At 42.2% G+C, this 26,846-nt stretch overlaps 3 protein-coding genes across 6 annotated transcripts; 2 read left to right on the forward strand and 1 right to left on the reverse strand.

Annotated features, from left to right (window-relative positions):
- Positions 1–2,748: 2,748 nt before the first annotated feature.
- supt20 (SPT20 homolog, SAGA complex component) lies at positions 2,749–15,877 on the forward strand. 3 transcript variants are annotated; one of them, XM_071505974.1, is made up of 24 exons: positions 2,749–2,913; positions 3,403–3,498; positions 3,666–3,701; positions 3,864–3,989; positions 4,720–4,846; positions 4,942–5,045; positions 5,211–5,327; positions 5,503–5,556; positions 5,935–6,074; positions 6,286–6,442; positions 6,818–6,874; positions 7,015–7,092; positions 7,766–7,932; positions 8,023–8,055; positions 8,167–8,278; positions 8,413–8,518; positions 8,799–8,954; positions 9,472–9,784; positions 9,878–9,990; positions 10,729–10,784; positions 11,442–11,552; positions 12,612–12,702; positions 13,420–13,508; positions 14,875–15,877. In XM_071505974.1, the coding sequence occupies exons 2-24, from the start codon at positions 3,496–3,498 to the stop codon at positions 15,019–15,021; spliced, it is 2,493 nt and encodes an 830-aa protein (XP_071362075.1). In that variant the 5' UTR covers positions 2,749–2,913; positions 3,403–3,495; the 3' UTR covers positions 15,022–15,877. The 3 variants fall into 3 exon arrangements, with proteins under 3 accessions (XP_071362075.1, XP_071362074.1, XP_071362076.1); XM_071505973.1 differs by having other exon boundaries at positions 2,756–2,913; positions 9,875–9,990; XM_071505975.1 differs by lacking the exon at positions 13,420–13,508 and having other exon boundaries at positions 2,756–2,913; positions 9,875–9,990.
- exosc8 (exosome component 8) lies at positions 15,838–19,054 on the reverse strand. 2 transcript variants are annotated; one of them, XM_071505995.1, is made up of 11 exons: positions 18,955–19,054; positions 18,520–18,556; positions 18,319–18,382; positions 18,154–18,227; positions 18,008–18,053; positions 17,675–17,780; positions 17,526–17,571; positions 17,337–17,433; positions 16,966–17,086; positions 16,772–16,878; positions 15,838–16,053 (listed from the first exon to the last, which is right to left on the reverse strand). In XM_071505995.1, exons 1-11 carry the CDS (start codon positions 18,969–18,971, stop codon positions 15,935–15,937), a joined length of 834 nt encoding a protein of 277 aa, XP_071362096.1. In that variant the 5' UTR covers positions 18,972–19,054; the 3' UTR covers positions 15,838–15,934. The 2 variants fall into 2 exon arrangements, with proteins under 2 accessions (XP_071362096.1, XP_071362098.1); XM_071505997.1 differs by lacking the exon at positions 18,955–19,054 and adding an exon at positions 18,826–18,947.
- Positions 19,055–19,615: 561 nt separating this feature from the next.
- alg5 (ALG5 dolichyl-phosphate beta-glucosyltransferase) lies at positions 19,616–25,711 on the forward strand. The gene is made up of 10 exons (XM_071505994.1): positions 19,616–19,947; positions 20,683–20,851; positions 20,965–21,011; positions 21,183–21,251; positions 21,375–21,467; positions 21,572–21,685; positions 21,827–21,886; positions 21,983–22,134; positions 23,029–23,114; positions 23,435–25,711. The coding sequence occupies exons 1-10, from the start codon at positions 19,885–19,887 to the stop codon at positions 23,548–23,550; spliced, it is 969 nt and encodes a 322-aa protein (XP_071362095.1). The 5' UTR covers positions 19,616–19,884; the 3' UTR covers positions 23,551–25,711.
- Positions 25,712–26,846: the final 1,135 nt, after the last annotated feature.

Here is a 26,846-nt window from a genome sequence, read left to right on the forward strand (position 1 = left end):
TAACTTTGACCACATGCAACCCCGTCCTTTGTGTACAGAAGAAAGGCTTTTAAAAGAAACAGATTACATTTTGAAATGTGACTGACCCCAAGCAAGCCCTGTCATGTGGAAGTTTAGCTCTTGAAAGAAAGGAGAGCTGTGTGTGTGTGTGTGTGTGTGTGTGTGTGTGTGTGTGTGTGTGTGTGCAGCAGGTGAGGACTGATCCTACCAGAGCCCCACCCAGAACCTTTCTGTCCACATAAAGGAACTACTTACACTGATGAGATGTTGATGTTGAAAGAACACTTTTTAAAGACAGACAGCCAGAGGAGAAGACAAAAACCACTCACAGATGCTTAAACCAATAACGGTTACAACACTTTTATGTAACTATTCTGTGAACTCCACGTGCTTCAATAGCATCGTAAATGTTTTCATTGTCAGGTTCCTAAATGCACTCAAAGATTTTTATGTTTGGTGCAGTGCTTGAGTAGAATATAGGAAAAACACAACATGTAAAAGGCTGTTAGTCATTCTCTGCTCTTCACTACACACCTTTATGGAAACATTTGGAGGTTATGTCTTCAACAACTACTGTAAATGTCAGTTGTATAAATAACAGACACAAACCGTTTCCACCTCTAGATTCTCAAGTGGAAACTAAAAACTCTCTTAAATCTACTGAATCCTTTATGTTGCTGCTGTTGTACCTTTCAACTGTGGCATTCAGCCTAATGAATCTGCTATCCTGCTCTTCCCCCTACTGTACATTTTTGGGATTTCAATCTACCAATATGTAGCCTATACATCACAAATATCATGTGCTGAAGTTATATAAGTAAATAACTTTAATCAGCTGTTTTCATCTTCTTTCAAATGTGGCAAAACTTAAGACATTGAACGTTTTGAAGAATAATTTCCTTTTGCCCTCGTATGACAAACTGAAATGGACACACTGGCCACTTTCTTAATAACAAAACTGTGCACACTAAACACAAAGTAACACATTGTAACAGCAGCTATTGTCACTGCTCACTCCCTTGGTTAACAGTTTTCTACGTGCCCCCATTAGTTTACCACATTTCCTCTGACTCAGCTTCCTTCATGCATCATTAATTTTATTCAAAGTCCTCCTAGGGGTAGGTGATTTTATTGTAACATTGTTTGGTATAGGATGCTCCTGTTACTGACAATTTTTATGTATGTCAACAGTCCAATTAGTGGTTTGTATATTAACCTTTATTTACACTCTACTATCCAGGCCATAATCTCAGTTAAATATATTTGGCAGCCAGGATATTTATGCTTTTTGGAAGGTATTCAACTCGCCTTTGGTGTATGCTAAGGCCCTGATCGTCCAGTCTTTCCCTCTGCTCTCTGTGCAGGGTCTGCAGTTTTTTATGATGGAATATTATTTACTGTCCGCAGATTTGCTGTGTAGTGATGATTACAGATATTATTTTTGTATATATGCAACATAAATGCAGATCTTAGTGATTAAAGGGCTTGAAACTATTATGACACACAAATCAATTTCAAGACAGGGCCTCAAGATTGGGTAATAAAACAGGGCTCAGTCCTATTGGTTGATATTGTGCACGTTCGCAAAAAAAAAAAAACGTTCAATTACATTTGCATAAACAAGCTGACACACAGTAAACCTGAAGCTTTCAGGGGCTCTCTTGGTATTCTATTTTAGTATAATCTTAGTTTATTTATTAGCGATTAGACTTTAATTAACTTATCATTTTGCAGGCTTCCTTGCACTGAATTCAGACTGACGGATGTGTGAAACTCAATTTTGTTTTATGTGCACCGTAAAAATGATAAATAATAAAGAAATCTTGAAATCTTGAAGAAATCTTAATCCAGCCTTGAGATCAAGAGCCCTTAACTGCAAACGACGCTCCATTATTGACTGTGTGTTAAATGAAACAATTGTTAAATGTGTTTTGCATTGTTAACGTACTTGTTTGTTTTTAAGTTAGCAAACTGAATATAAAATACTATCGTCATTAAATGAAAGTAAATGATTACGTTTTTTGTTTTTTTTTTATTAAGCAAAAACTGCTTTAATTCTAAAGCAGTTACAAACAATTGCTGAGCAAAATTTCTGAGGATATTGTAGAAATTGACAAATTCTGACAGTGAAGCAAACATACAGCTGTGGGCAAAAGTTTGGACACCTCTGAGCAAATGTTTTGAAGTGAAAATAAGGAAATACAACCCCCGCAACAAACACACATTAAAATTAGCCTTTCCAATGTTAATACGTTGTTACTTTTTATTTTATAAGCTTTAAAAATAAAAGCCAGCCTCTTAGTAGTTTCATTATCTTGACTGACTGGATGACATCTGCGTCCAGAATTTGCTGATATTTAGTGGAATCCATTCTTCCCTCTGTTCTTCCCTCCATCCATGCAGTGTTTACAATGCAACCCCTCCTAAGAGGTGGCAAGGGCTGGGGGTTAAGCACACACTTTGCAGTGCTCAAACTTTTGCACTGCACATGCAGCAGAAACTGTTACAGTTTTCTACTTTTCCAGCTGACGAAATAATTTGTTGCACTGGTGAAAGGTTACATTTGTAATGTGTTTTTTCTGCGGGCGTTGCAGAATATTTACTTCTTTTCACTTTAAAAAATCAATAGGCAAACTATGTAATTCAGAGGTGCCCAGACTTTTGCGTATCCGCTGATAGTGCAAGGAAAGTTCAGTTGGCTGTGGAGCTGTGGGTCAAGCATCCGCTGGGCTGTGAAGTAGGCACTTACTGTGGCTCCGCCCACCGCCGCTGAAACCGGAAGTTTAGCTGTTGTTGTCACACTGGAAGAAAATGGCTGCAGCTCCGACTTTTTTTCAATGAAGACACTGATATTTCAATTTCATTTCGTTTTCTCGCATCGGAGCCACAGTCGACCGCTATGCAATCCACAAGGCAAGTCCGCCCTGCTCGTTGAGATTGACGTCGCTTCATCGGTTTGTGTCTCAGGCGGCGTAACATCGTTAGCGTAGCGGGTAACTCGCAGCTTGCCCACTAGGAACGGGCTAGCATGCTAAGGTTAGCCATGTTAGCCTCAACGGTCGGGCATCAACGAGCTTGTTGCTATTCAGCCACTCTCTTGACTGCGCTCCCGGTCAGAGTCGGAGTTCACTAACCCTAGAAAAACCCAGCTTTAGCAGCTCCGAGACACTCTGCTGGAGCGTTTGAAAATACAAGCAAAGGATGAAACAGTTTCGCTCGTTAGTCTTCTTAGCTGTTTTGTATGTGGCATCTGTTCCGAGTGCCAGCCCGGCTCCTTGGCATCGGTTCTGACTTAACAACCCGCCAGCCTCTCTGACTGTATCTGTTTCTCTGTTTGTGTATCTGTCATGTGCGTTTGTTTGGCCGTGCTGCGTGAAACACGTCTGCTGTGTTGCTGTGCAGGGTGTGAATGGTCACTATAGGAAGGTGACAGTGTGGGGCAGAAAGGACAGCGTCGTCTACCGTCACTCGCCTTGCAGCTGGCGGTGGACCACAATGGTGAGTTGAATCTCTCTTTCAGGTCATCCATCTCTGCACATCACACACACACACTGATGTTTTGTACCACATAATATTCCAGCACAAACCCTTCACCGGGGCTTGCACAGCTTATCTCTTACCTGTGTGGGGCTGAGCTGATTTCTTTTCTCACTTGTTCCTCTTAGCAACAAGTTTTGGAATATGCATTGGATCGAGCCGAGGTAAAAGCCACTATTTCAGGTTTTCTTGCTTGTTTATTGACAGACAAATGAATTGCATGTACTCACAAGTATCTCTGTGCACCATCTGAATGCACTGACCCTGCCAGTCCTACACTGTTCTGTCCCACCATTCATTAATGCAGTATTTTATCCGTTATTCAGTACATTGTTGAAAGTGCTCGACAGCGACCAGCCAAAAGAAGAATTTCATCTGGCGGGAGGAAGAGTTTGTATCAGAAGCTCTATGAACTGTACATAGAGGAATGTGAGAAAGAGCCAGAGTTAAAGGTTTGTATTATGCAGCTTGACTCTCAGTAATGACTAGGTAATAATAGGCACACAATCAAACCTTGTTTAGACTAATCTGCATAGAATAAGTGGGAAAAAAAGATTTTTGGGGCATTAAACTGTGTTTATAGTGGTGTCTATACATGCGTGCACAGGTTATCTATCAGTTGCACAAAAGAATATTAATGCAAGAGAAACAAGGAGTTACATTTAAGTGATTGAACAATTTTGTTCAGCACAGTTTCAGTGTTAGCTTCTGTTTTGTTAACTGTTCAGTAACTGCAATAGGCAACTAAATGATCTAGATACCTTTGTTATTTAAGTAAATGCTGTCAGATTGATTGGTAAACCTGGGATTTAATCAACCTAGATTTTGTCCGAATTATAATTTGTAACTTCTGTTCATCAACAGTAAAAATATGAAATCCACATTCAGTAAACTCCTATAAGTAATCACCTCTGCTATTTAATGATCCGGGCATACATATTTTTACGTTACCAAGTACCTGCCAGATTTTAAATTTTATAAAGTGACAGTGCCTGTCTTTCAAGTTTACTTTTGTAATTAATATTAAATCACTGTTTAAGAGGTTTAACTCAAAGTAGATGTGGGTTCAAAGCAGTAACATTGTTTTCTCATAGAGTAGGGATGGATATAACTGAGATTTTTGTTACTAATATGGCAGATTGGTCTCTTATCTGTGTTTGTGGCTTTCTGGTCTTTCCATAGAATTTGAGGAGAAATGTGAATCTACTGGAGAAGCTAGTGTCTCAGGAGTCTGTGTCATGTCTGGTGGTCAACCTGTACCCTGGGAATGAAGGCTATTCTCTAATGCTCAGGGGCAAAAATGGATCTGGTAAGAGAGCCCAGCTAAGCAATTACCCAAACCCATCAAGCTCTGTTTACTTCAATCATCTCATCTGCAACATTCATATTTGTGTTGCTTTCTAGATTCTGAAACAATCCGTCTGCCATATGAAGAGGGAGAGCTGCTGGAGTACCTAGACGCTGAGGAGTTGCCTCCCATTCTGGTGGATCTATTGGAGAAATCACAGGTTTGTATGTGCACATACACAGATGTGTATATGCATAAATCATGTTGGCTATGCAGGGTTTCGGCTCTTGATATCTTCAAGTAGTTCCTTACAGATTATTGCTTAATAATCTCCCATTTGGTATCCATCTGTTGGTTGACATCCACCATATGCATCGTGTCTCAGGTGAACATCTTCCACTGTGGCTGTGTAATAGTAGAAGTGAGAGACTACAGGCAGTCTGGAAATACCAAGATGCCCACCTATCAGAGCAGACACATCCTGTTGCGACCAACCATGCAGGTAAACCAGTAGAATACGTGAATAACCTTTCTCACATAGATCCCAACAAACCATAAAATAAGTCAACTAAAATACTGTTTGAGCATGCGCAAGATTTTGACCTGGAATGAGTGAAAAAGTATTAACTTGAACATAACAAAGCTGACTTGTTAATATCTGTCTTTTTGTCTTGTAGACTCTGATCTGTGATGTCCATGCTATGACCAGTGACCATCACAAGTGGACACAGGTGAGGTTTCATGTTAACCATCTCAGTTAGACACGAAAAACTAAATCCTGCCTCATCTGACACTTTTCACTATCTTAATTTGTCTTTTTTCCTGTCCCATTGATTCACCAACATCCTCATTCAACTCAACCTTAATACTGTATTTTTTCCAGCAAATTCAAATTGTATTTAATGTTTTAAGTTAGAATTCATTTTTATTCAAGTAAAATGCTTCTGCAGTGCCTCAGCTAATGAAAATGTACTGAGGCAGGCTTGGGCGTAAGCAGTCCTCCCTTGTGTGTCTTGAGTCCTTTTAGCATCAGCACATTGCGCAGGTGTTTTTTATAACATCTGTTTTTCTTTTTTTTTTTTTCTTTTTCTTTTTCTTTTTTTTGTCAGGATGACAAATTACAGCTGGAGAGTCAGTTGATTTTGGCCACAGCTGAACCTCTGTGCCTGGACCCCTCCATCTCTGTCACCTGCACAGCCAACCGCCTGCTCTACAACAAACAGAAAATGAACACTCGCTCAATAAAACGGTACAGAATACATTCACACACTCGGCTCACTTTAAATAGCCGCAACAAAATGCTCCTTTATGAGTGTTTTGTTTTTTTGTTTTTCTCTTTTGAAATGGAAGCCCTTAAATAATGAAAGCACCGTGACTGCAAAAGAAAAAGTCAATGAATGAAGCAAAAGCATTGAAAAAAACAGTAGAAGACACACACCTCTTCTTTGTTTGCACTGTAGGTGTTTCAAGAGACACTCTCGAGCTGCACTGAACAGGCAGCAGGAGCTGTCCCACCTGCCCATGCCACCACAGCTACGACTCTACGACTACCTACAGAGGAGGAAGGAGAGGAAACCTGCTCCTGTCATAGACCTGAAGATCTCAAAGATTGGAAACGTAAGTAGACAAAATACCCACATTACAACAAATATATCCACACTGGGTACATTCTCAGATATGATGAGGTTTTTTACCATTTGGTAGACCTTCTCCTGCAAGATTTAAATTGTTGTCACCCACCTGTTTGTCTGTCAGCTGTGTTAAAACATATTCTGAGTTCCCTAACAGAGTCTCTAAAACAAGAGGTGAAAACAAGCTGATGTTTCGGCGCTGCACTGTTCCTGTTTATCACTGCTGAGTTAAATCTGTTAACCTACTACAGTGTAGGTTCATGCATGTTGACATAGTGCTCTCTCACTTGTTTTTGTTCATACCTCTTTTTGTTTTTCTCTCCTGATCTCATCCTGGCGTCTTGGCTGTCATCACTTGCAGTGTGTTGACATGTGGAAGCAGAGCAACTGCCAACTAACTGTACCGAAGGAAATAGATGTGAGTAGCTCAGCGTTCCTCTATAACACTGTCACTTAAACATTTGAACCAACGCCACTTAAAACCCACTCGGCTCACAGTCTGACAGTTATAATGCAGGCCATATCAAACCTGATGGATTTGTTCATGTGTTGCTGTAGGTGGAAAAGTACGCTGTGGTGGAGAAATCCCTGCAGCTGGAGGACTCTCAGCCCACTACTGTGATCTGGCCTGCTGAGGTAAGTGTGACAGCAGCAGCATTAACATCGTGTAAGGGTAGAGATCAATGATGGCTGCTTGCTGTCAGAAACGGGCAGGGAGTGGATGTGTGTTCCATAGGAAATTGACCCCTCTCCTTAAATTGACTTTGCAGACCCGCGACATTCTGCAAAATTACCACAGCATGTGTTCACACAAATGTCCGAACACAGAAAAATATCTTTTAAAAGGTTGTACCGCCTTAAACGGATTCCTTTTCAATGATCAGCCATGGATACCGTTCTGCTCGACCACAAAACTGCAGTAAATGTGGAACATTTCTGAATTTTTCACACATGCTTCTGCTATTCTGGAAAAAGAGACCACACTGGACTGGAGTCAGAGCGTGTCTGGGGCCTTGCTTCTGGCCATAAATGGTGCTGGACTCTTTTCCACATGATTTGAAAATGCCTCACCCCTTACAAAAGTCAGTGAAGTAAAGGGTGATATATTCTGGGTGCCGGGCCCTGAAACAGGTGGTGCAAGGCACCATCAAGGTCATGAGGCAAGGCTAATTTGCTAAAGTGAACATTAATGTTTGTGACCTCTGCCTTGTTTTAAAACATTTGCAGTCAAATGACATCAAGGAGCTTTATTCGGCACATCCATCAAACCTTTTTCACTCAGATGTCTTGGTCTGCTTTGTTTAAACAGGAAGTTGTAGACGACTACACTCTTGAGTGTGAGGTGGGGGGCCAAGCACAGAGGACCAAGGTGTCAATCTTCCAGTCGATGGGAGATCCACTGGTGTATGGGAAGATCTACTGTGCTAAAGAACCAAAAGCAGAGGACAGCACAGACCTAAAGCTCATACATCCCCCGTAAGTACAGTCTCTGATTCAGTACACACAAGTGAATTTGCAACGCCACTCTGCATTCACTCATCTTCATCTCTTCTGTCACATTTGCAGCTTCCTCATAGGCTCGAAGACGGATGCAGACCGGTGAGTCACCATGTTTTCTTTTTGTTGAGAGGCTAATCCTTTCAGATACGGTTTCCAGGGATATGCTGTCGGAGAGCACGGTATAAATTTTACATTGTGCCCGCTTCATAGGTTTCTCACTCAGTACAAAGGAGTGTATGAGAGAGATATGAAGTGTGTCGTCAAGATGACTCACAACTCAGTCAACGTGGGACAGGGGCCTCCCTCCCCCAGCAAAGATGAGGTAAACACTTCCATGCTTGGGTGTAGGATAACTTCAAGGTTGCTCTGAGTCTATTAACTCAAACAGATAATGACTCTTGTGTTACCTTTTGTGATGCACTGTGGCTAACAAACTGGTTTAAATGTCACTTGCAGGGTGATGGTATTTCTCCTCTGGTCCAGACGTCTGTTTTGGGGAAAGGGGTTAAGCACAGACCCCCTCCCATCAAACTGCCTTCAGGATCAGGCAGCAGCTCCTCAGGTACAAATGCTACTGCGAACCTGCAGTGCAAACATGTTGTGGCCCTGCATGACTCCTGAGAGCAGTGTGGTAGAACACAGACGCAGGCGAAGAGCAAAAAGGGATAAATAGCCTAATTTGTGAGAAGAATCTCCCCCTGTTGCGATCTGTGATATTCCTTTCGCCACGAGACTATAAAGTTCTTAAATATGAAGTTACAAGGATTTAACCAGATCTATTCAATTCCCTCTGTCTTAAAAAAAAATCCTGTAAATATGTCAACTCTTCTTTTTTTCATCAGGTAATCCATATAGTTCACAAACCACCAGTGGTCTCCTCAAGTGTCCTACGCCCCCTCCAGCCAAAAGCCAGTCTCTGAACAGGAAGCACTCCATGGAGCTTGGCCAGGTGGGCCTTCTGTCGCCCGCCTCGCTCTCCCCTATGGGCCCCACACAGAGTGAGTACAGCAGAGTGTGACTAACTGTTGCGCTGCTTGCTTTCATCAGGCACAGCTACAGTTGTGAGAGTGTTTTCCAGAACTGGATGAAGAAACGATGAAACACGTCCTTGACAAGGGTCCAGGTCTTGAGAAATATGGGAGCATGAAACTACAGGGACATATCTGGAACTCAGAGAAAATTACCTCACCACCAGCCCTCGTCCCTGTAGTATTACGTCTTTCAACTAAAGTCAGCTGGCACACACATTGTCAGAAAAATGGGTATAAAGTTTGGACACGATTAGAGCCTCATAGTTTAAACGAAGATCAGCTTACAGTTAGCCAAGTAGCAACTGTCCTAAATTTGCAGTGCCAAAAAGAATTAATCAAGTGCTGAACTGACAGAATGAGTTTGTACTTTTGTCATAAGAAGCTCTTGCTCACAAAACTTTACAGATATCACCTGCTGAAAAGTACCCCTCTCTGTCCTCATAACTAATTTGTTTTTGTTTTGACCCACTTTCTTCTCCTTAAGGATCTGGAACCCCAAAGCCATCCACCCCCACACCCACCAACACGCCGTGCTCCACCCCACACCCCACCGACTCCCTCGTTGCCCCTCTCTCGGTGACCCCCACGCCTTCGGACCCTCCCATGGTTCAGAGCCAGTCGCAGCCCGCGCTCCTCACGCCTTTCCCCCAGCAGCAACTAGCTCTAAGCCAACCCCTGCCCGTCATGACCATTCCCCTGCCTACCATGGGTACGTCCATCACCACAGGAACTACATCATCACAGGTCATGGCCAACCCTGCAGGGCTGAATTTCATCAATGTGGTCAGCTCCGTCTGGTAAGAAATTAAAAATAAGTATTTGATGTCATACTGACCCTTGATGTTCACGCTCACTTTTCATGACAATGTACTGTACTCTTTGTGTAGCAGTCCTCAGACCTTGATGAGTGGCTCCAGCCCCATGCTGGGTCCAGGCCTTAATCTTAGTGGAATCCTGCCACCCGGAGGGCTGATGCCCACCATGCAGTCGACAGCACAGACTGGTAAGAGTGAGATCTCAATGCCACGCGCCTCATGTGTTACCAAAATTGTTTATGAGTCAGTCAGTCTCCTGCAGACCTGCAGACAAACATGCTACAGTGTTGCAGTGTGGTGCACTGAGCACCGACCCTAACCTTTAAACGAACCTCATGAACGTCTCATGTTCTGCTGCATTTAACCCTCTGACATATCCTTCAGCATAACGGTGAATTCCAGCTGTAGGGACCTCTGACCTCTGACCTCACTGCAGAAGGTGGAACAGTAGGATCCCATTTTACCAAACAGGTTCCTACAGCACAGTCAGCAATTTGCAGTTGACCACAAAGATAAGAGGATTAACTGTGCTGCTTAAGGACATTTTGAGAGGCTTGAGCACACACTGGCTGCTCCAGGAGTCGAACACGTGGCTCTCTACTTAAAAGGACGTTTTTGCTCTTTTAGCTCTGTGTTACATATAATGAGTCACAAGGCTTTATGGTCCCACAATAACAGAAATTTGCCATCAAGCCCAACCTCTTTAAAGAAAAACGAAAAGTCAGATTATATGAAGGTAAAAATGCTAATTCAAATTCACCGTCTTTGACTGGAGTGCAACAGAGACATAGGTGTAAAAAGACATGTACAGAAAGATCATGAACAGAGAGTTTTAATGGAAAGGCAGGAAGGAAAATGGCAAAGAAAATCCTCTGTTTGTCTTAACTATTCTGTGTGGTGAATGTGTCTCTGATTTGTTGCTGCAGGGAGTCATTTTGGCCTGAACAGCAGTACTGGGTTGAGACCACTGAACCTACTGCAGGTATGGCTCTTGTACCAGGTCGTCTCTAACACTGTTAGTGGCATGCACTGGGTATTTGTTTGGCAGCTGAAACATTGGTGAGCTGTGTGTGAATCACCTGCACGGCTTAATTTCCTCACGTCCTTTTTCCTGCAGCTCACTGCATACGCCATGTAGTAAACACCTTTTATCAAGTTGTTCCAGTGCCACAGAGGCATGTGTCTTTTGTATGTAGTGCCCTGAATGAAACTGAACCACTCACCATGACGACATTAGTGCCACCCTCTCTCCTATTGAGATGGAAAGAGTCTCTTAGCAAAAGCCTTTGCTTGGGGAGGACAAGGGATAGTGCAGAAGTTAGAGGAGTAATCTGAACACAGGCACAGTTTGCTTCAAGATCATTGCTTGCAACATCCCCTGTATAACCCTTTATAGTTTTGATATTGTGATAGCAGTGATGGTCTAGTTACCCTGTGTTGTTTGATTGCTTTGTTAATTCTCCCATTTTCCCCTGCTCTTGTCCCCTTTTGCTTACATGTGCATCATTCCTTTCCCTCTGCCTCTCCTCTCTCCACCTCCAACCCCTTCCTTTCCCCTCACCTCCCCATCTGTCACTCCCCTACTTTTTGTTTGTCGGTGCGTGCGGTTGTGTGTGTCTTTTGTGTTTTACATTCCCAGATCCCCACTGGTCCTCTCATCTTTAACTCTCTGCAGCAGCAACAGCTGTCTCAGTTCTCCCCACAGCAGAGTCAGTCGGCCACCTCCAGTCCCCAACAGCAGGGCGAGACGGTGAGAACACACGTCTGCATGCAAACACATCCAAGCACGTACAGGCAGTAGAATGTATATTAGGGAAGTGATAAATGAGACAAGGACCACTCAGGGTTGTAGGTCAGAGTTGGTAGAAAGAAGCCTGTGCTCCAATAGGAAGCTACTCCTAAAAAAAATGCGGCTAAGATCTATGGTCCAACAGGATAATGACCAAAGTGTGTTGACAGATGTGGCTTCAGAGCAAGAATTTGAAATTATTGGGCGACCCTGCTGAAGCCCCGACTTGAGTAACAATGGAAAATCTATGGAGCGACTTCATGACAGCTGTCAAGAAGCTCTTGAGTCATACAGAGCAAGTTTGAACAAATCTGCATGGAACAATGAGAGAAAGGCTCCGCGTTCAGCAGTTCTGATAATGATACTATTGCAGCAGGCGCTGCAGGAGAAGCTGTAACCACTGCCAAAACACCTCGTAACCATCTAATGGCTGGACCCTCACTGTGCTGGGCTCACAGATATGAACTAGTAAAATTAGTATCATCTGCCAAAGGATCAGTGTTTGGGATGTAGTGGCATCTAGTGGTGAAGTTGCAAGTTGCAAGTTGCAACCAGCTAAATACTCCTTCAGTGTTTGGTTTGTCCATTCTGGGCTACTGTAGAAACATGGTAAATGGACTGCATTATATACTGCTTTTCTAGTCTTAACCACACAAAGTACTTTACACTAGAACCTGGAATTGAACCAACAGCATGGGAGTGCAACATGGCGGGCCCCGTGGAACAGGACCCACTCCCTATAGATAAGAAGGGTTCATTCTTAGCTAACGAAAACACTACGAATTCTTAATTTTAGGTGATTATACACTATTGAAAACATAGTCATTATATTCCATTTCTGTGAATAGATCCCCTACAATTTAGGGGGATTTAATATGTAGCGTTTAGGGCCTAAATCCTAAAAACTTAGTTTTGGCAGTTTTTTTGTGCATATTTTCTTTTTGTCTTACAATGTTTCAACAATGTCTCACTCTATAATTGTGTGTGATGGCCTCACTGTCGTGTGTTGCTTTTCTGCAGGGTGACCAGGGGTCAGATCAAAGTTTAGGAAACCAGCAAACAGCGGTCATCAACCTGGGAGTCGGAGGCTTCATGTCTCCACAGGCAGCAGGTATGAGCCACTCACGCATGCAGACACACATGCACAAATACACACAAACCCCACACAAATTTCTCTGAAACATTTCTCTTCGTTCAGTCCCTTGACCTGTTTCACACCAGATTGACACTATGTCACTAACTAGTACTAATAAGATAAGGTTTACTAATGTATTCATTATTGTAATTACTGTACATTAGGACTCATAGTCTGTAACTAAACATGATCATTTTACTGACGTCAGCCATTGTTCCTCTCGATGGAGCACATAACAACTGACAGGAGAGACTCAACTTCCCCTTCTTCTCTACTACATTTTCTCTTTTCTTTTTTTCTCTGTTGTTTTTTGCCCCCACCCTTATGTCTTTCCCTCTTGCACTGTCTTCCCGTCCTCCCTCTCCACCTGGCCCTGTTCACTCACACTTGTCCGGCTTCATGCCCTTTACCCATAATCCACATTTACAAATCTCTGTGCACATGGTCATTTACCTGTGCTATTGGCCTCCCTGCAATGTTCCCTCTTTTTGTCCTCTCTGTCTTCCGTCTTGCCTTTTTCCTTTATGCATCACTGAAACCATGCCCCCCCCCCACTTATCCTTATCATTGTCCCCCTTTTTGCCTGTACGTGCATTTTCTCTCTTCATACTTTACTCCATTCCTTTGCTTCTCTCCCTCTTGCCGTCACGTCCTTCCCCCTGGGGCTTCCTCTCTCCCTCCTCCCCCCCTTAGTGCTGTCCCAGTTGGGCTGTGGGCTGGACGGGTCTGGGCCCCCGCTGCCTTCTCCAAGGCTTCAGCAGCAGCACCAGCCACAGATCCAAGTAATACAGCAACTTTAACATCTGTATACACATATACATTTTTTTTTTTTTTTTTGTAGGAGCCAAACACTGAGAGTAGATTCATCAGCCAACTCTCCATGCCTTCATGTAGCAGGCAGGTGTGTGTTGTGCTACATTATAAACTGTCAGGGAATGAGGTAAATTCACTTGTGTATTAAAGTCTAAAAAAGACAAGGATCTCTTAATCTTTGTTTGCACATGAGTTTATATTTTCATCAGACCTGGGTTAAAATTTATATGGATTTGAACATCATTTAAAACAGTCACAGAATGAAAATACATTTAAGACCCCTAATAAGCTGAGTTCTACATTTTAACATTTGATATAAGCAATAAGATGAAAGAAAACATATTTTAGTCTAAATCTTTACCATTTCCTTAAATTTGCTTTTTATATTTCATTTAATTTACTTCTAATTTAACAGTTGTAATTAAAACTGTATCACCCCAGGTCTGATATTCACCACTTGCCTTGTGGATTTTTTTTTTTTTTTTTCTTTGTTGTAGATCCACACCATTCACTCCATCTTGTGTTGTATGTTTGGTTAACATGTTGTTTGACAAATATGACAGCAGTGCCAGTACTCAGAGCAACCCACACAGCAGAGCTTGTGGCACTTCCCATGGCAGCAACTAACAGCGTGTCAAAGTGAAGTGGGAGGCATGTTCTTACAAAGCACTTCAGAAACAGGATCTGTTGAAATGTTGCTGACTGTATCAGGACAGATTAGAGATGATAGCCTGTTACTCTGTTAAGCATGAAGCGTAAGGTGTTAAAGAACTTTTTTTTTTTTTTGCCCAGTTGAAGTTGCTGACTTACTCTGAGCAGAAAGCACGGTTGCTAAGCTGCATGTCTGTCGTTGCCAGGATCACAGCCAATAATTTGTGTCTCCAGAACGCCACTGGTGCTGCTTGACTGTATCCTGCCTCACTCCCCAACACACACCCCCGACCCGCCCCCAAATCTGTATCTCTTCCTCCTCCTTCCTCCCCTCTGCAACCCATTAACCACTCTTCTGTGTTTCTCTGCACACTCCTCTTGTTTGTCGTACCAGGCTTCCGTTCAGCTTCACTAACCCGTGCCACTAAATGTAGACGTCTATGACACTGTCTAAGATATGATTAGATTCCAGTTTCAGTGAGGGAGTCTGCTCAACACTGATGCCAGTGAATGTTTTTTTTGTTTGTTTGTTTTTTAACCATGCTGCAGGTGCTTACACATACCTTAGAGCCACTGACAGAACCGTGCATTATGTTGCTTGTAGTATTCTAACCTACTGAAATGGCCACTGATATTTTTTCTATGTCATCTTTGTTTTTGTTTTTTTTTTTCTGCACTGGACAGTTGCAATTCTTGCAGCACCAAATGCAGCAGCAGCAAATGGCTATGGGAGCAGCAGCTCCTCAGGGGGGAGCACCACGGCAACATACCGCCAGCCAACCAAGAAGTAAGAGGAAGAGGAGCACGCCACAGCCCCTCCCAAAGTCATGACAGACTAAAATCACACTAAAAAAAACCCTTTCCCCCTCCTCTACACAAGGACATGAATGATCCATACTGTGCTCTTTGTCTGCCTCACTGTGGAGACTGCAGACAAAAAAAAAGACTTGTTTTTGCCATTTGTTTGTCTTTTTCTAGCTGACAAATTTGTATGTAATGGTTGTCAGAGGTTTTGGAGAACCAAAACTGTGTCCACCATATAGGATGGGGTTTTTAGAACAGGGAGCCCTATGCTTAAAGAACCTTAGTGATATTTTTTGAGATGAAACAGAAAAAGATGGTTCTTGTAAGTTGTGGGCTTCCACAATAACAGATTGCCCCTTCAGGAAGACTTTGTTTTTTTTCTATGGAGGCCCCCCCCCCCCCCCCGCCGTGGACTGAGAGGATCATGAATGCACATTCTCAGAGGATTCCTCATGAGCCTTCCTGATCCTTGTGCCTCTGCTTGGTTGACCCCGGTAGAAACTGCCCTTTAAGCACGGATCCCAGCTGAGCTTATTGACACCAAATCCTCCATATAACCATTACATGTGAAAATGCAAATCTGATCTTGGAGTAGTGCCTGGGGGCAGCCCTCTACCTCTCAGTCTGTTGGAAGTCTTTCTTCAGTTCGCAATCCCGGCACAGGGCTCAACCGAGGACTCAAGATCAAGAACATGCAAGACAGTGTACCTGCTTTTGTACAGCACATTTTGAAAAGGCATTTCCTTTTAATTAGTTCAGGAGCCATGGGCGTATTCTTACAAGACATCAACTGAGTGTGTGTGTGAGACGTTTCTGGACACTGAGAAATAATTTTTTAAGCAGTCTTTGTCAGCAGTTTTATTGTTATTAAAAAAAAAAAGAATATATATTGACAGTGGAAAATACAGCTTTTAGATAAAAAAGCATCGTCTGCGGCTCCTTATTGTGCTGTTTTCACACTATGTATGACTTTGTCTATGAGTTTCTGGATCTCTCTCTGTCGCGCTGTTGCTCGGTTGATACACTCCTGCAGCTTCTCTCCTGACAGTGACGTCCCACCTGAGCCAGAGGTGGAAGGTTGTTAGATTGTTGTTCTTTCCATTCAACCTCACAGAACAGTCAGTCACTCACACACTGCAGGGGCTCCACTTGTACACTTGTTTTTCAGGTTTACAGTTGTACCTGGGATGCAGTCCTCATTCTTCTAGACAGAGGACTTGACATTGGAGCAGTATAGATAAACTCTGTCTGACTTTACTCATTGCACACAGTTCCAAACTAGGTTCATGCATAATGTATGATACCAGCACAATCACCAAAACTGCTAACAACAACAAAAAAAAACTCTATAAACTTATGTTCATCACAAATACATCACACTGAAAAACATAAAGTTTAGAAGATACTGCTCCTGTAACTCGCTACCTCCAGATTTGGGGGATTTTAATGTGGCATCTGCTTCTTATGATTTGCAAAAGAAAAAGGAGTAGTGGGAATCTAGTCAATAAAGGTTTTCAGTACATTTAATATTTTTAAATTTATGCTGATTATTGAAAGTGGAGAATAAATTCTACTTAACATAGGCTTCTTAATTTCTAATGGCTGTAATTTAGTCTTTTTTTTTTCATGAACTGGACTTTTTAGAGTTTAATGTAACTTTAAGATCAGCTTTTTCAGCCCTTTATTTTTGACACTGGGGAGTTCCTAATGAGTTTTACTTGAGTAATCAATAACAATGAGCTACATAGGCCAGTCTTTACAGACTGTGTATTCTGACCTGGTTTGTTTACAGAGCAGAGTCGATCTTCCTCATCTGTCACCACAGTGAGCTGAGCGGTCGCCAGACCCTCCTCCTCAGCTGTGGGGTCCACGATCAGTATGGAGCTGCACAGAGAGCAGAGCAGGATCACACTTACAAACACTGAATGCAGTTTTTATCTTGGTTAGACAAACTGAAAATCATTCACTTACTTATCGAAGATACAAAAAGAAGTAGCGACCGGATGTCTGTGAATATGCAGTCCATGTCTCTTTTCTGAATTCACCTCTGGTGAACATGTCTCTGTGTTGGTGGTGACCTCTGGGAGTTGTGCTGTGGGGAACAAGGAAGCTTTGAAGTCAAGATACTGATGAAAAGCATCTTTCAAAACAGAGATAGATCCTATTAACGAGAGTTGTGTGCATCAGCCTGAGTATGTGCTGCAATTACACTTCATGTCAGGCACAGATCACTGATCATGGAAGAATTACTATATATACACTTCAAACAAATAACTGTATGATTTTCATGTCAGCTACAGTAACAGTGAACTCTATTGCTATCACGTTTTTACAGCACATACTGTTCTTCAGAGCAGCCAACAGGGCAACAACACAAGCATCCAACACGTTCCCATCGTAGTCGAGACACATCATGTCACAGTAGAGCACCCAGCAGAGCTGCAACCAGAATCAGCACAGTCAACACCAAAGATCCCAACTTTCACCACAATCTGACAGGCACCAGTGTATGTGCATCAATCTGGGTTTACCTTTCCTCTCTCAATGCACAGGTCCTCTGCTTGTATCACTTCAGAGCTGCAAAACCCATATGAAAAAATTAGTAAAAGCACTGGCAGGCATCAAGAGAGGTAACACCCCTGATGCCAACAAAGAAATGTGTATTAAAATCTGCCGCTACCTTTCGATTACATCAGCTATGAACTGGCTGGCAGCCTGGGCCTGTTCTCCAGGCGGGCCCGGTCGAAACCGTGACGAACACAGAGGCGGCAGGTCCACATTGGGCACTAAGGAGAAAGTAATAAAGTCAGGGTTTTATTTGTTTGTTTATTTGGATCCAGAGAGAAAATACACACAATAATCGAAACATTTCTTTTCATAATGACAAAACACGATATAAAGAAAAAACAGACAATGTGACAGTCTAAAATACACAATTATGTCATAACAAAGGAACAAAGTGAGGGGAAAAATCATATCCAGCTGGTGTGCCTTGCCTTAATTCCCTACTTACCGATGTAACCTTTACCAGGTGCTTCCACTGTGGGGTTTGCTAACTCCTGCACACAGAGAAACACAAGAAATGAGTCACAACAACAATTTATTTGCTCAAAAAGCACTAAAATAAGGTTTTTAAATGCTGTGTTCTTGACCATTTACCGCTTTGATCCCACAGATGACTGTGCTGTTTCCAACTTTCACCAGGGCTGAGCCGTCTGCTGTGGATATGGACCCTGAGCAGAGAGAAAATGATCCTATGTAGATTAAAAAAAACAACAGTAACACATGATTTATTGTGTGGATAAGACTCAAGCTGTGTCTCACCTATGTTCAGTGTTGTGGTTCTGAATTCTGACAGCTCCCGTCCATCAGGCCGGCAGTTTTCTTTCTGAAAGGGGAAACTTTGGATGTTATATGTTGTATGTCTGCTTGCAACATTAATCATAAACGGAAACGTGTAACCAGTCATTCAGAGGAACAAGCAGCTGAACGGCAGCTATGGACTGAAGAGGAAAGCCCACCGACCAGAAAGCTCCTGTGGTACTCCAGAGGCTCAGCAGTCCTGGAGAGAAAAGGGGAAGGAGGGAGAGAGAGAGGTCATCGGCTTACAGAGACTGAAACTGTCACAAATACATCATCAGTAAAGACAGATCCGCTTATTCGCCCGTAATTCAGAGTTCACTTATGTGACGGACGAAGCCCTGTGATCAGATCACTGACAACAGCGCTGCCTGGTTATTGCTTATAACTATTTGCATTCAGATAAACGATATTATGCATTACACATATCAACCACAGCACTGATCAGCAGACAGGACCCAGCTCACTCACATGCGGATCTTTATTTTTCATCGATCACTTCCAATCCGGTTTTTTATTGATAAATTTGCTTCATAGCTGAGATCAAAACACATGAAAGTATTATTTTCAGTGTAAATGCTCCAGTCTGTTTAAACTTACTTGAAACCAGCCGCCATGATGTTTTGATTAACCACGTGGGTTTGGCGTCCGCCCTACGGTAGCCGGTAGGTAGAAGCAGAAATGCGATTGTTTTTTTTTGTTTGTTTGTTTGTTTGTTTGTTTTGTTTTGTTTTCGTTCCTCTCACAATTGTCTGTCTTTGTCCAGTGACCCTTTGCGGGCTCCTGACTAGTCAACTGTTTATATAGTTGTTCAAACTAACTACACCTGTACAGTAATGCTCCTTTCTCATTGATGCATCTGCACATTTCACACAGGCAACTTCCCACTGCCTAATATGTGATTAAAAATAAAATAGACGTACAATACAGAGCATGAAGCACAGGCTGCCAAAGGGAAAAAAAAAAACAAAAAAAAACATAGACTGTAAACACATTTTAAAAGACATTTTCCACAGGTCACTGATATTGTTAGGATAGGTTCTTAAAACAGCTGTCAAAAAATAATCACTTAAACAAGCACTGTGCATGGTGATGGTTTTAAGTCTTTCCTCTGAAGAAATAGACTAAATGACAACTGTGGATACCGGCTCCTCCTCCTCCTCCTCCACGGGTCTTGCGGTCGCTCCCACCCCGGGCCTCTAGGTGTCAGTGCCGGGGTCACTGCAGGCTGCCGCCGGGCCGCTCGCTGTTCTCTTGCCTCAAACTGATGATGTGTCGGAGAGAAACCTGGTCACTTCCTTGTCACCCTTGTGTTCAGTTGTGATTGGAAGTGGAGTCCAATGGAAACGCAGGAGCTCTTGTCTATTCGTCCTCCCAGCTCCTGAACAGTGTCCCAAGCTTGTGCTTTGTTGTGCGCTCCTGAAACTCAGAGTCCAGGCGGAGAGACACGGAGCAAAAGCGGGGAGGAGGCGAGCTAGCTCCGCGGCTAGTGGTGGTCTGTCAGGGGCTGCGGGGGGGAACTGATGGGAAATGGATTTCCTCTGTGAAATAGTTCAAGCCTTGGTCGCATTAGCAGCTCTAGGTTTTATTGTGGTAAGTATTTGTGATAAGAATTTTGCCCTCTGATGATCTGCAGTGTGGGTTTCTGTCTGTGCTTTTTTTGATGTAAGAAGTCCTTTAGCAGTGTATTAAGCTCAGGCTGGACTGCTCAGACTTACCTTAATGTTATGACACTTCCTTTTCTCTCTGCCTCTTTATTAACACTTAGCTTTAGTTGTTAATCTTGAGGAAATCACAAGCAAAGCATCAGCAAGAGTAGTTCAGTTTAAGGTGGAGCGCAGGATTTTCTACAGTGGTATAATCAAGCATGATTCATAGGAAGAAAAAAGACATTTGATTTGGTTTGGTTCTGTAATACAATATAATATACATAACACACATGTCCAAAAAGGAAAGAAGACATCTGATATTCAAGAAAGGGATTTAATCTTACATTTGTCATGAAGATGTAAATGCAACAAATAGAAATGACCTTAAGTCAAACAAACTGTGAGTAACATTTAACAAAAATAAACTGTAAGGCACAAAATTGAAGTGTAATCAAGGAATAAAAATCACTGAAACTCAAAGACAAAGATTGCTGTGCCTCTGCCATGGGTATTAGATGATGATTAGATGAACAATGAGTACATGTTCTAAAATATTAAATACAGACACACAGCCGTCTCCTTATTCAAATGGTCAGAAGTAAAAATTTCCACCTGTGTTTCAAAACTCTAAAAGTACCCAGAAGGCAAGCATAACAAGCGTGCCATCCTGCCTCTTCAGGTGCTGGTTGTAGCTCACGTCACTGCCGGGATGGTGAACCTGATACGCCACGAGAAGGAGAAGTACTTCCTCACCGCCTCGGGAGAGAAGGAGCTGTTCCCCAGCCTCCACGACCCCCACTCCAGGGAGCTCTCTGTGGTGATACCGGCCTACAACGAGGAGCTCCGAAGTGAGTCTTTGTTGTTTTTTTTGTTTTTTTTGGATGCAGTTTAAATGACATCTTTCACCTCACACCTGCAGTAGGTTATAGACACTAATATGTGTGTGACCGTGTCATTGCAGTGCCCGTGATGTTGGATGAAGCTGTGGATTATTTAGAAAACAGACAGGTAAGAGCACAGCCTCGTGTGGGCGGCGTTAACTTAAAGAGAAGCAGTTTTATCATCCTCTGAAAGGTGAAACAAAGAAAATGCTTGTTGGAAAGGGCCACTAGGTGGCAGCGTTCAACTGAAAAAGTGCCTGTCGTGAAACAAATCCCTTATGTTATTTCCTTACTGCAGAAACAAAACCCTTCTTTTACCTATGAGGTCATTGTGGTTGACGATGGCAGCAAAGACAAAACCACAGAGGTAATAATTTTGGGAATATGTTACCAAGATTTTTATTTTTGCTCAGCTCACTTTTGCTTAGCTAAACATTTCAAAGTCATTGTAAAGTTTTGTAAGGGAAACGCTGTTGCGATGTCCTGCCAGGTTGCTTTGCGGTACACCAGGAAGTACGGTGCAGATAAAGTGCGGGTCCTGACGCTGGTGAAGAACAGGGGCAAAGGAGGAGCTGTGCGGATGGTGAGACTGTCAAACCACATTATGTCTAAATACGGCACAAAAGCAACAGCAAGGAGTTTAATTTGCATTGATTTTTACATGTGTTTTTTTCTGTCTCTTTAAAGGGAACTCTGAGCTGCAGAGGTAAAGTCATTCTGATGGCCGATGCTGACGGAGCCACAAAGTTTTCTGACCTTGACAAAGTGGAGGCTGGGCTTAAAGACCTCAACCCTAAACCGGTGTGGCCGTAGTATGATGATGCAATAACAGCTGTCTTGTATGACAAACGTTCATTTTTTTGTTGCTCTGTCTTACATGCATGTCTTAATAGAAGGCACTTAGTGTGTGGCCATCCTTTAAAACCCTTTCTGCACGTTCAGGACAACATGGCGATTTCCTGTGGTTCCAGAGCTCACCTGGAAAAAGAGTCGGTAGCTCAGGTACCTGCCTGTCTTCTTTGTCTGCTTGGAGTCCAGAGTATTGTTGACTATGTCTGCTTTAACCATGAAGTCACCACTGTTTTGTCTCTGCCACAGCGATCTGTGTTTCGTACATTCCTTATGTATGGCTTTCACTTCCTGGTGTGGTTCTTTTGCGTGAGAGGAATCAAGGACACACAGTGCGGCTTCAAGCTGTTCACACGTGAAGCAGCGCTCAAGACCTTCTCCTCTCTCCACGTAGAGCGATGGTAAAGGACTCGCACTCCGTCATGGTCACGTCATGAGTTAGTGTGATGATGCAATAACAGCTGTCTTGTATAAGAACATTAATTTCCCCTTACAATGATAAACTAATCACTTTTTTTTTGTAATGGTGGCAGCAACACACAGTTAAACCTGTTACACTACAGAAAATGTTTGTTGACAAATCAATCTGTCACTTATCTTAGAAACAAATCAAGCATCCGTCTGTATGATGTGAAAGATAGTAACAGTCTTATCAGAAGTTCTCACACTGTTGACAAAGTGATTTTTCTTCGTCTGATCAGCAGACAAACTGAAAATGTGTTTCCAAAAGTTTGAATCCAGCTAATTAGACCTCTAGTTAAAGCTAGGCAGAGCTATGCTTGGAAAGCCGTGATGTCACCAAACGCTATAGACCAATAAGAATGATAACAGGATAAGTTCTCCCGCCCAACAACAGCTAAGAGGTGACGGAAGATGTCAATCAAGTTAACCCACACAGCCCTGAGACATGAGTGAAAACACCTGTTATGGTGGACTGTGGGTGTCTTGGGGCTTTTATGTTTTCTGATAAAGGTCATTTGAGTAGAATGGATCTGTATTGTTCGATATATTACAATGCCATTACAATATCCTGATTTTAATACATAAAACAGGATTTCATAAATATATCACTTAGAGAAGTTCATTTTTTTTTTCATAACATTTTGCATCATTTTTGATATAAGTCAGGAATCTGATCACACATTCACTACTAGTTTTCAGTTCCTCACTATGGACACATTTAGGGTCTGAGGCCCCATGAACAGCAGCAGTGATTAATCTGGGCTTTTTTTTAAAGATCTGCAATGAAAACTGAATTTTGAACATCTGTATGCTTGTATGTTTCTTCTTACAAGGGCTTTCGATGTGGAGCTGCTGTTTATTGCCCAGTGTTTCAAAATCCCCATAGCAGAGGTGGCAGTCAACTGGACGGAAATAGAAGGTATGTTTTTCATGGAATATGTGGACATGTGTCCTCCCACTGTGCCACCTATCTGTACTTCTATAAATATCTCTGTGTTTGCAAGTCTGTGATTGGCTGATTTTATATATTTTTATAACTTCTAGTTATTCCTTGTTCTACTTTTTTTGTTTTTTGTTTTTTTTTTACACATACTATGGGCGTTTATACCTGCTGATCTTTTCTAATGGTGTTACTGTGTGGTCTATCAGCATTAAATGTCAACTAACTGTTATATATCCATTGTTTGCCCTATTAAATCATCACTTGAGAATTAAGCTCCTGTGCGTTTGCCCTGCCAGGGTCCAAGCTGGTCCCGTTTTGGAGCTGGCTGCAGATGGGACGAGACCTGATTTTCATTCGTCTGCGCTACATCACCGGTGCCTGGAAACTGGAGTCACCACAAAAGACCGACTAGCCAATCAGACAGGCCCTGGTATCCTAGAGACAGCCTATGATAGGGCCATCAAACCTTTGGATGAGGTGGGATTAACAACTGTGTCCATGAGTCACAAAGAAGTACAGAGTACAGTATGCCACATTCTTTTCCCTTTTCCAAACATCACTGGAGGTGGAGTAGTGACACAGTTGTGGACTCCTCATGGTCCTGCCTTTTTTTTTTTTTTTTTTTTTTTAAATCAGATACTGGCTTGTGATGGCCACTGTTACACGCACATTTCTGTTGTCGCAGCTGACAGAGTGTCTGTATGAATGATCCGTCTAAGTTACTTAATGTTTATTTTGTGGCCAATCAGTTGTGAGTGAGGAAGACTTGTAGGAAATGTGAAGGTTGTGTTAATCTGTGTGTCGTGATCCTGACAGGTAGACTGGATGTTGTAATATGAGATTTCAAAGGGGGAGGGATTGCATTTTTGAGGAAATATGGCCGTGGGTTGACTTGAATCCAAATTAAAAAGAAAAAAAATGTCAATGGTTTATGCTTTGAAAATCATTATTAACCAAAGTATTGCTGCAACAATTGGTTCATGTAGTTGATAAACAGAAATGCAAACTATTTTGAAAATCGATAAATCATTTAAGTGATTTTATTTCTCGCAAAAATGCCAAATATTCAATGATTCCAGGTTTTAGAAATTATGTCTGGGTTAGAAATCTTTTGCTTTTCTTGATCTTTCAGTGTGGTTTATACTCTTGGTCGCACAAAACACCTTGTTCTGGATATTTTTAATCTGCTTTTTCACAGTTTCCTGTGCCAACAATTAATAGATTAAGCATCAAATTTACCATCAGATTATCTGATAATGAAAATAATAGTTAGTTGCAGCCCTACTATTAACAGTAAACACACGTTTTTTTTAGATGGTTTGTAAAAGGTTCACTTGATTGGCTTCACTGGGACTTTGAGAGGATGTTTGCGAGACAAAGAAGGAACAGCAGCAAAAGAAATCCCTGTGCCAAAGACCTGAGGCTCCGACCAGCAGTCGGAGGGCGCAACTCATGACCATGTGATACCTTGTATATCAATTTTGACATTTATCATAATATGATAGGAAGCAAATGGAGACAAGTTTAAACTGGTATGCTGTGTGATCTCGTTTTTGTATTTGTGACAAGCCTTGCTAAGTTGCGGACCAGCCGGAGCCAAGCTAGAGGAGATCTGCCAGTAAGACCTGACATTGTTTTCCAAATCTGTAAGCTGAAGTTGTATTGTTAAATATTTACATAAAAAAGCATGACTGGACCATTTATTTCTCATGAGGCTCAAAATCCGTGTCAGGATCAAACAAAATCCCAGGATTTTTACGCCATGTTTAACATTTCGAAAAAACATCTGAGAGTCTGCAAGGTTGTGTTCTGATCTAGTCTCAGTCAGCTTCCTGTCTCTTTGTCTCTTTCCTGTCTCTGACAATAAGCATCACCCTGCTAATGTAATTTTTCACTGCAAAATTTAACAGATGCACTATCTTAACTGGATCTTAACACAGAGGGCGCACAGTGTGACAATGAATGACGCCTTTCATCCTAGGTCACTGGTCCTCAAATTGAGAGCTATAGGGTTTCTATCAGGCATTCTACAGAGAGTACTGAGGTCAGGAAAATATTTTAAATATCATTAGTAGAAATCTGCAGAATCTGACTCTACTTACAGTTTATTTAATTTGGCATAAAATTAGATTTAACAGCTAGAACCCTGAAATGTAATTAGCCGGTATCAGCAAGTTTTATGATGGGTATGGGGTTGCATTATCATGAGTTTGGCTTTTCCTTGACATGAAACAGAGTGGGTAAAACCTGGATTGCATTATGTGTCGCCAAAGTCCTCCCTTTTTCCTGTCTCCTCAGCCTCATGTGGACATCGCTTTTGGAAAATGTCCAGCAAGCGTTTTTGCGGTCCCACTAGATGAAGTTCTCCACAGAGCTGTTTTCTTATGCAAGTGTGAGGTCTATGTTCATGTTGATGAGGATGTCTCTGCCCCCCCCCCCCCCCCCCCCCGGAGCCCCGGGGGACAGCATCCTGTTTGTGCCCTGCCTGTCTGTCTGCCCTGAGAGATGAATCACAATCTGGCTGCGCAGTGGAAAAAAAAGGTGACAAATTAAAGATCTACATGAGGAATGGATTTTATTGATGCAAGTCGGATTACTGCCGATTTTGTACATTTGAACTGATGGACATGACTCCAGATAGATTTCCCGCAGGTGAGGTAGAAGACAGCACAAGCCGAATTAGGAAATCAGTCATTATTAGGCTGATTTTTTTTTTTTTTTTTTTTTTTTTTTTTGCAATAGATAAATAATAAATAATAATAATAAAAAGCCACATAAACCATTTATAGTGTTCATCCTTTTGCCCTTGGACCTTCTCGCTGCTTCTCTGATGGCCCCCGGAGCAGATTGTGGAAATCCCTGGCTCTTATAGACCACCATCTATTTGGGGCACACCGGGGCACTTTGTCCCGGAGGTGCATGTTGATGATCCACCAGGTGGTTGGAAAAAAAAAAAAAAATCATGAGGTTTTAGACGTGATCCCCAGAGTGGTTTCACTTCGTGTTGGGAGTATTGTTACGTTCCGCAGCAGTTGCTGTAAACTGTGAAAATGTCAAACTTGTAGACTCACTGTCGCCAGCCGGGCTTGCGTCATTAACTGGACCAGTCACGGCACTCCCAATAAAGGATCGTATCCATCCGCAATGAGAAAGACCTCTGTGTGGCTCCCAACAATAGATAATGAAGTAACATCGATTTTTTAAGAGGAAAAATGTTCTTAACGTGGGTGGGAGACGGCGGATATAGTCCCTCCTCCAGCCGACTGTCCTCTTTAACGTTGTTTAGGTTACAGGTGTAGGGCGTGTGCGTGTGCGTGTGCGCGCCTGCACATGACAAAGAATAAATAGTTATGGCAGATTTTATTAGGTCTGAGCTGATGTTATTCTATTAACTTAACATGCTATATAAGCAATTATTGATCATTATTATTATTGACCAATAATGCCTCCAGCCCCTATGAAATAAGATACACACCACTGTCAAACAGTTGCAACTTCCTGTAAAGGAAAAAGAACTAATAACTAACTATAACTACCATAAGTGACTTCCGCCATCCCCACAATGACATCCGCCCACTTATTCCCTATTATTATACCATATAAAAAAAAGTATATATAGCCTAGATATGAAAAAACAACCGAACATTAATAAAATAATAATACGAGGGAATAGGCTGAATGTCAAGGAACCCATCACATGTTATGAGT

This window comes from Trachinotus anak, unplaced genomic scaffold (assembly GCF_046630095.1).
Source record: "Trachinotus anak isolate AG129_WGS33_773 ecotype Australia unplaced genomic scaffold, CSIRO_AGI_Tana_v1 ptg000020l, whole genome shotgun sequence".
Lineage (NCBI taxonomy): Eukaryota > Metazoa > Chordata > Actinopteri > Carangiformes > Carangidae > Trachinotus > Trachinotus anak.

Excerpts from the sequence above, each read along its gene's own strand:
- alg5 (XM_071505994.1), top strand. The coding sequence starts at position 19,885 with ATGGATTTCCTCTGTGAAATAGTTCAAGCCTTGGTCGCATTAGCAGCT. Across the intron at positions 21,468-21,571 it reads AAGGAGGAGCTGTGCGGATG|GGAACTCTGAGCTGCAGAGG; the intron begins GTGAGACTGTCA and ends GTCTCTTTAAAG. Across the intron at positions 21,887-21,982 it reads AAAAAGAGTCGGTAGCTCAG|CGATCTGTGTTTCGTACATT; the intron begins GTACCTGCCTGT and ends TCTCTGCCACAG.
- exosc8 (XM_071505995.1), bottom strand. Across the intron at positions 18,054-18,153 it reads TCATCTGTGGGATCAAAGCG|GAGTTAGCAAACCCCACAGT; the intron begins GTAAATGGTCAA and ends CTCTGTGTGCAG. Across the intron at positions 17,087-17,336 it reads GTTGGCTGCTCTGAAGAACA|CACAACTCCCAGAGGTCACC; the intron begins GTATGTGCTGTA and ends TGTTCCCCACAG.
- supt20 (XM_071505973.1), top strand. Across the intron at positions 6,075-6,285 it reads AACACTCGCTCAATAAAACG|GTGTTTCAAGAGACACTCTC; the intron begins GTACAGAATACA and ends TTTGCACTGTAG. Across the intron at positions 6,443-6,817 it reads AGATCTCAAAGATTGGAAAC|TGTGTTGACATGTGGAAGCA; the intron begins GTAAGTAGACAA and ends CATCACTTGCAG.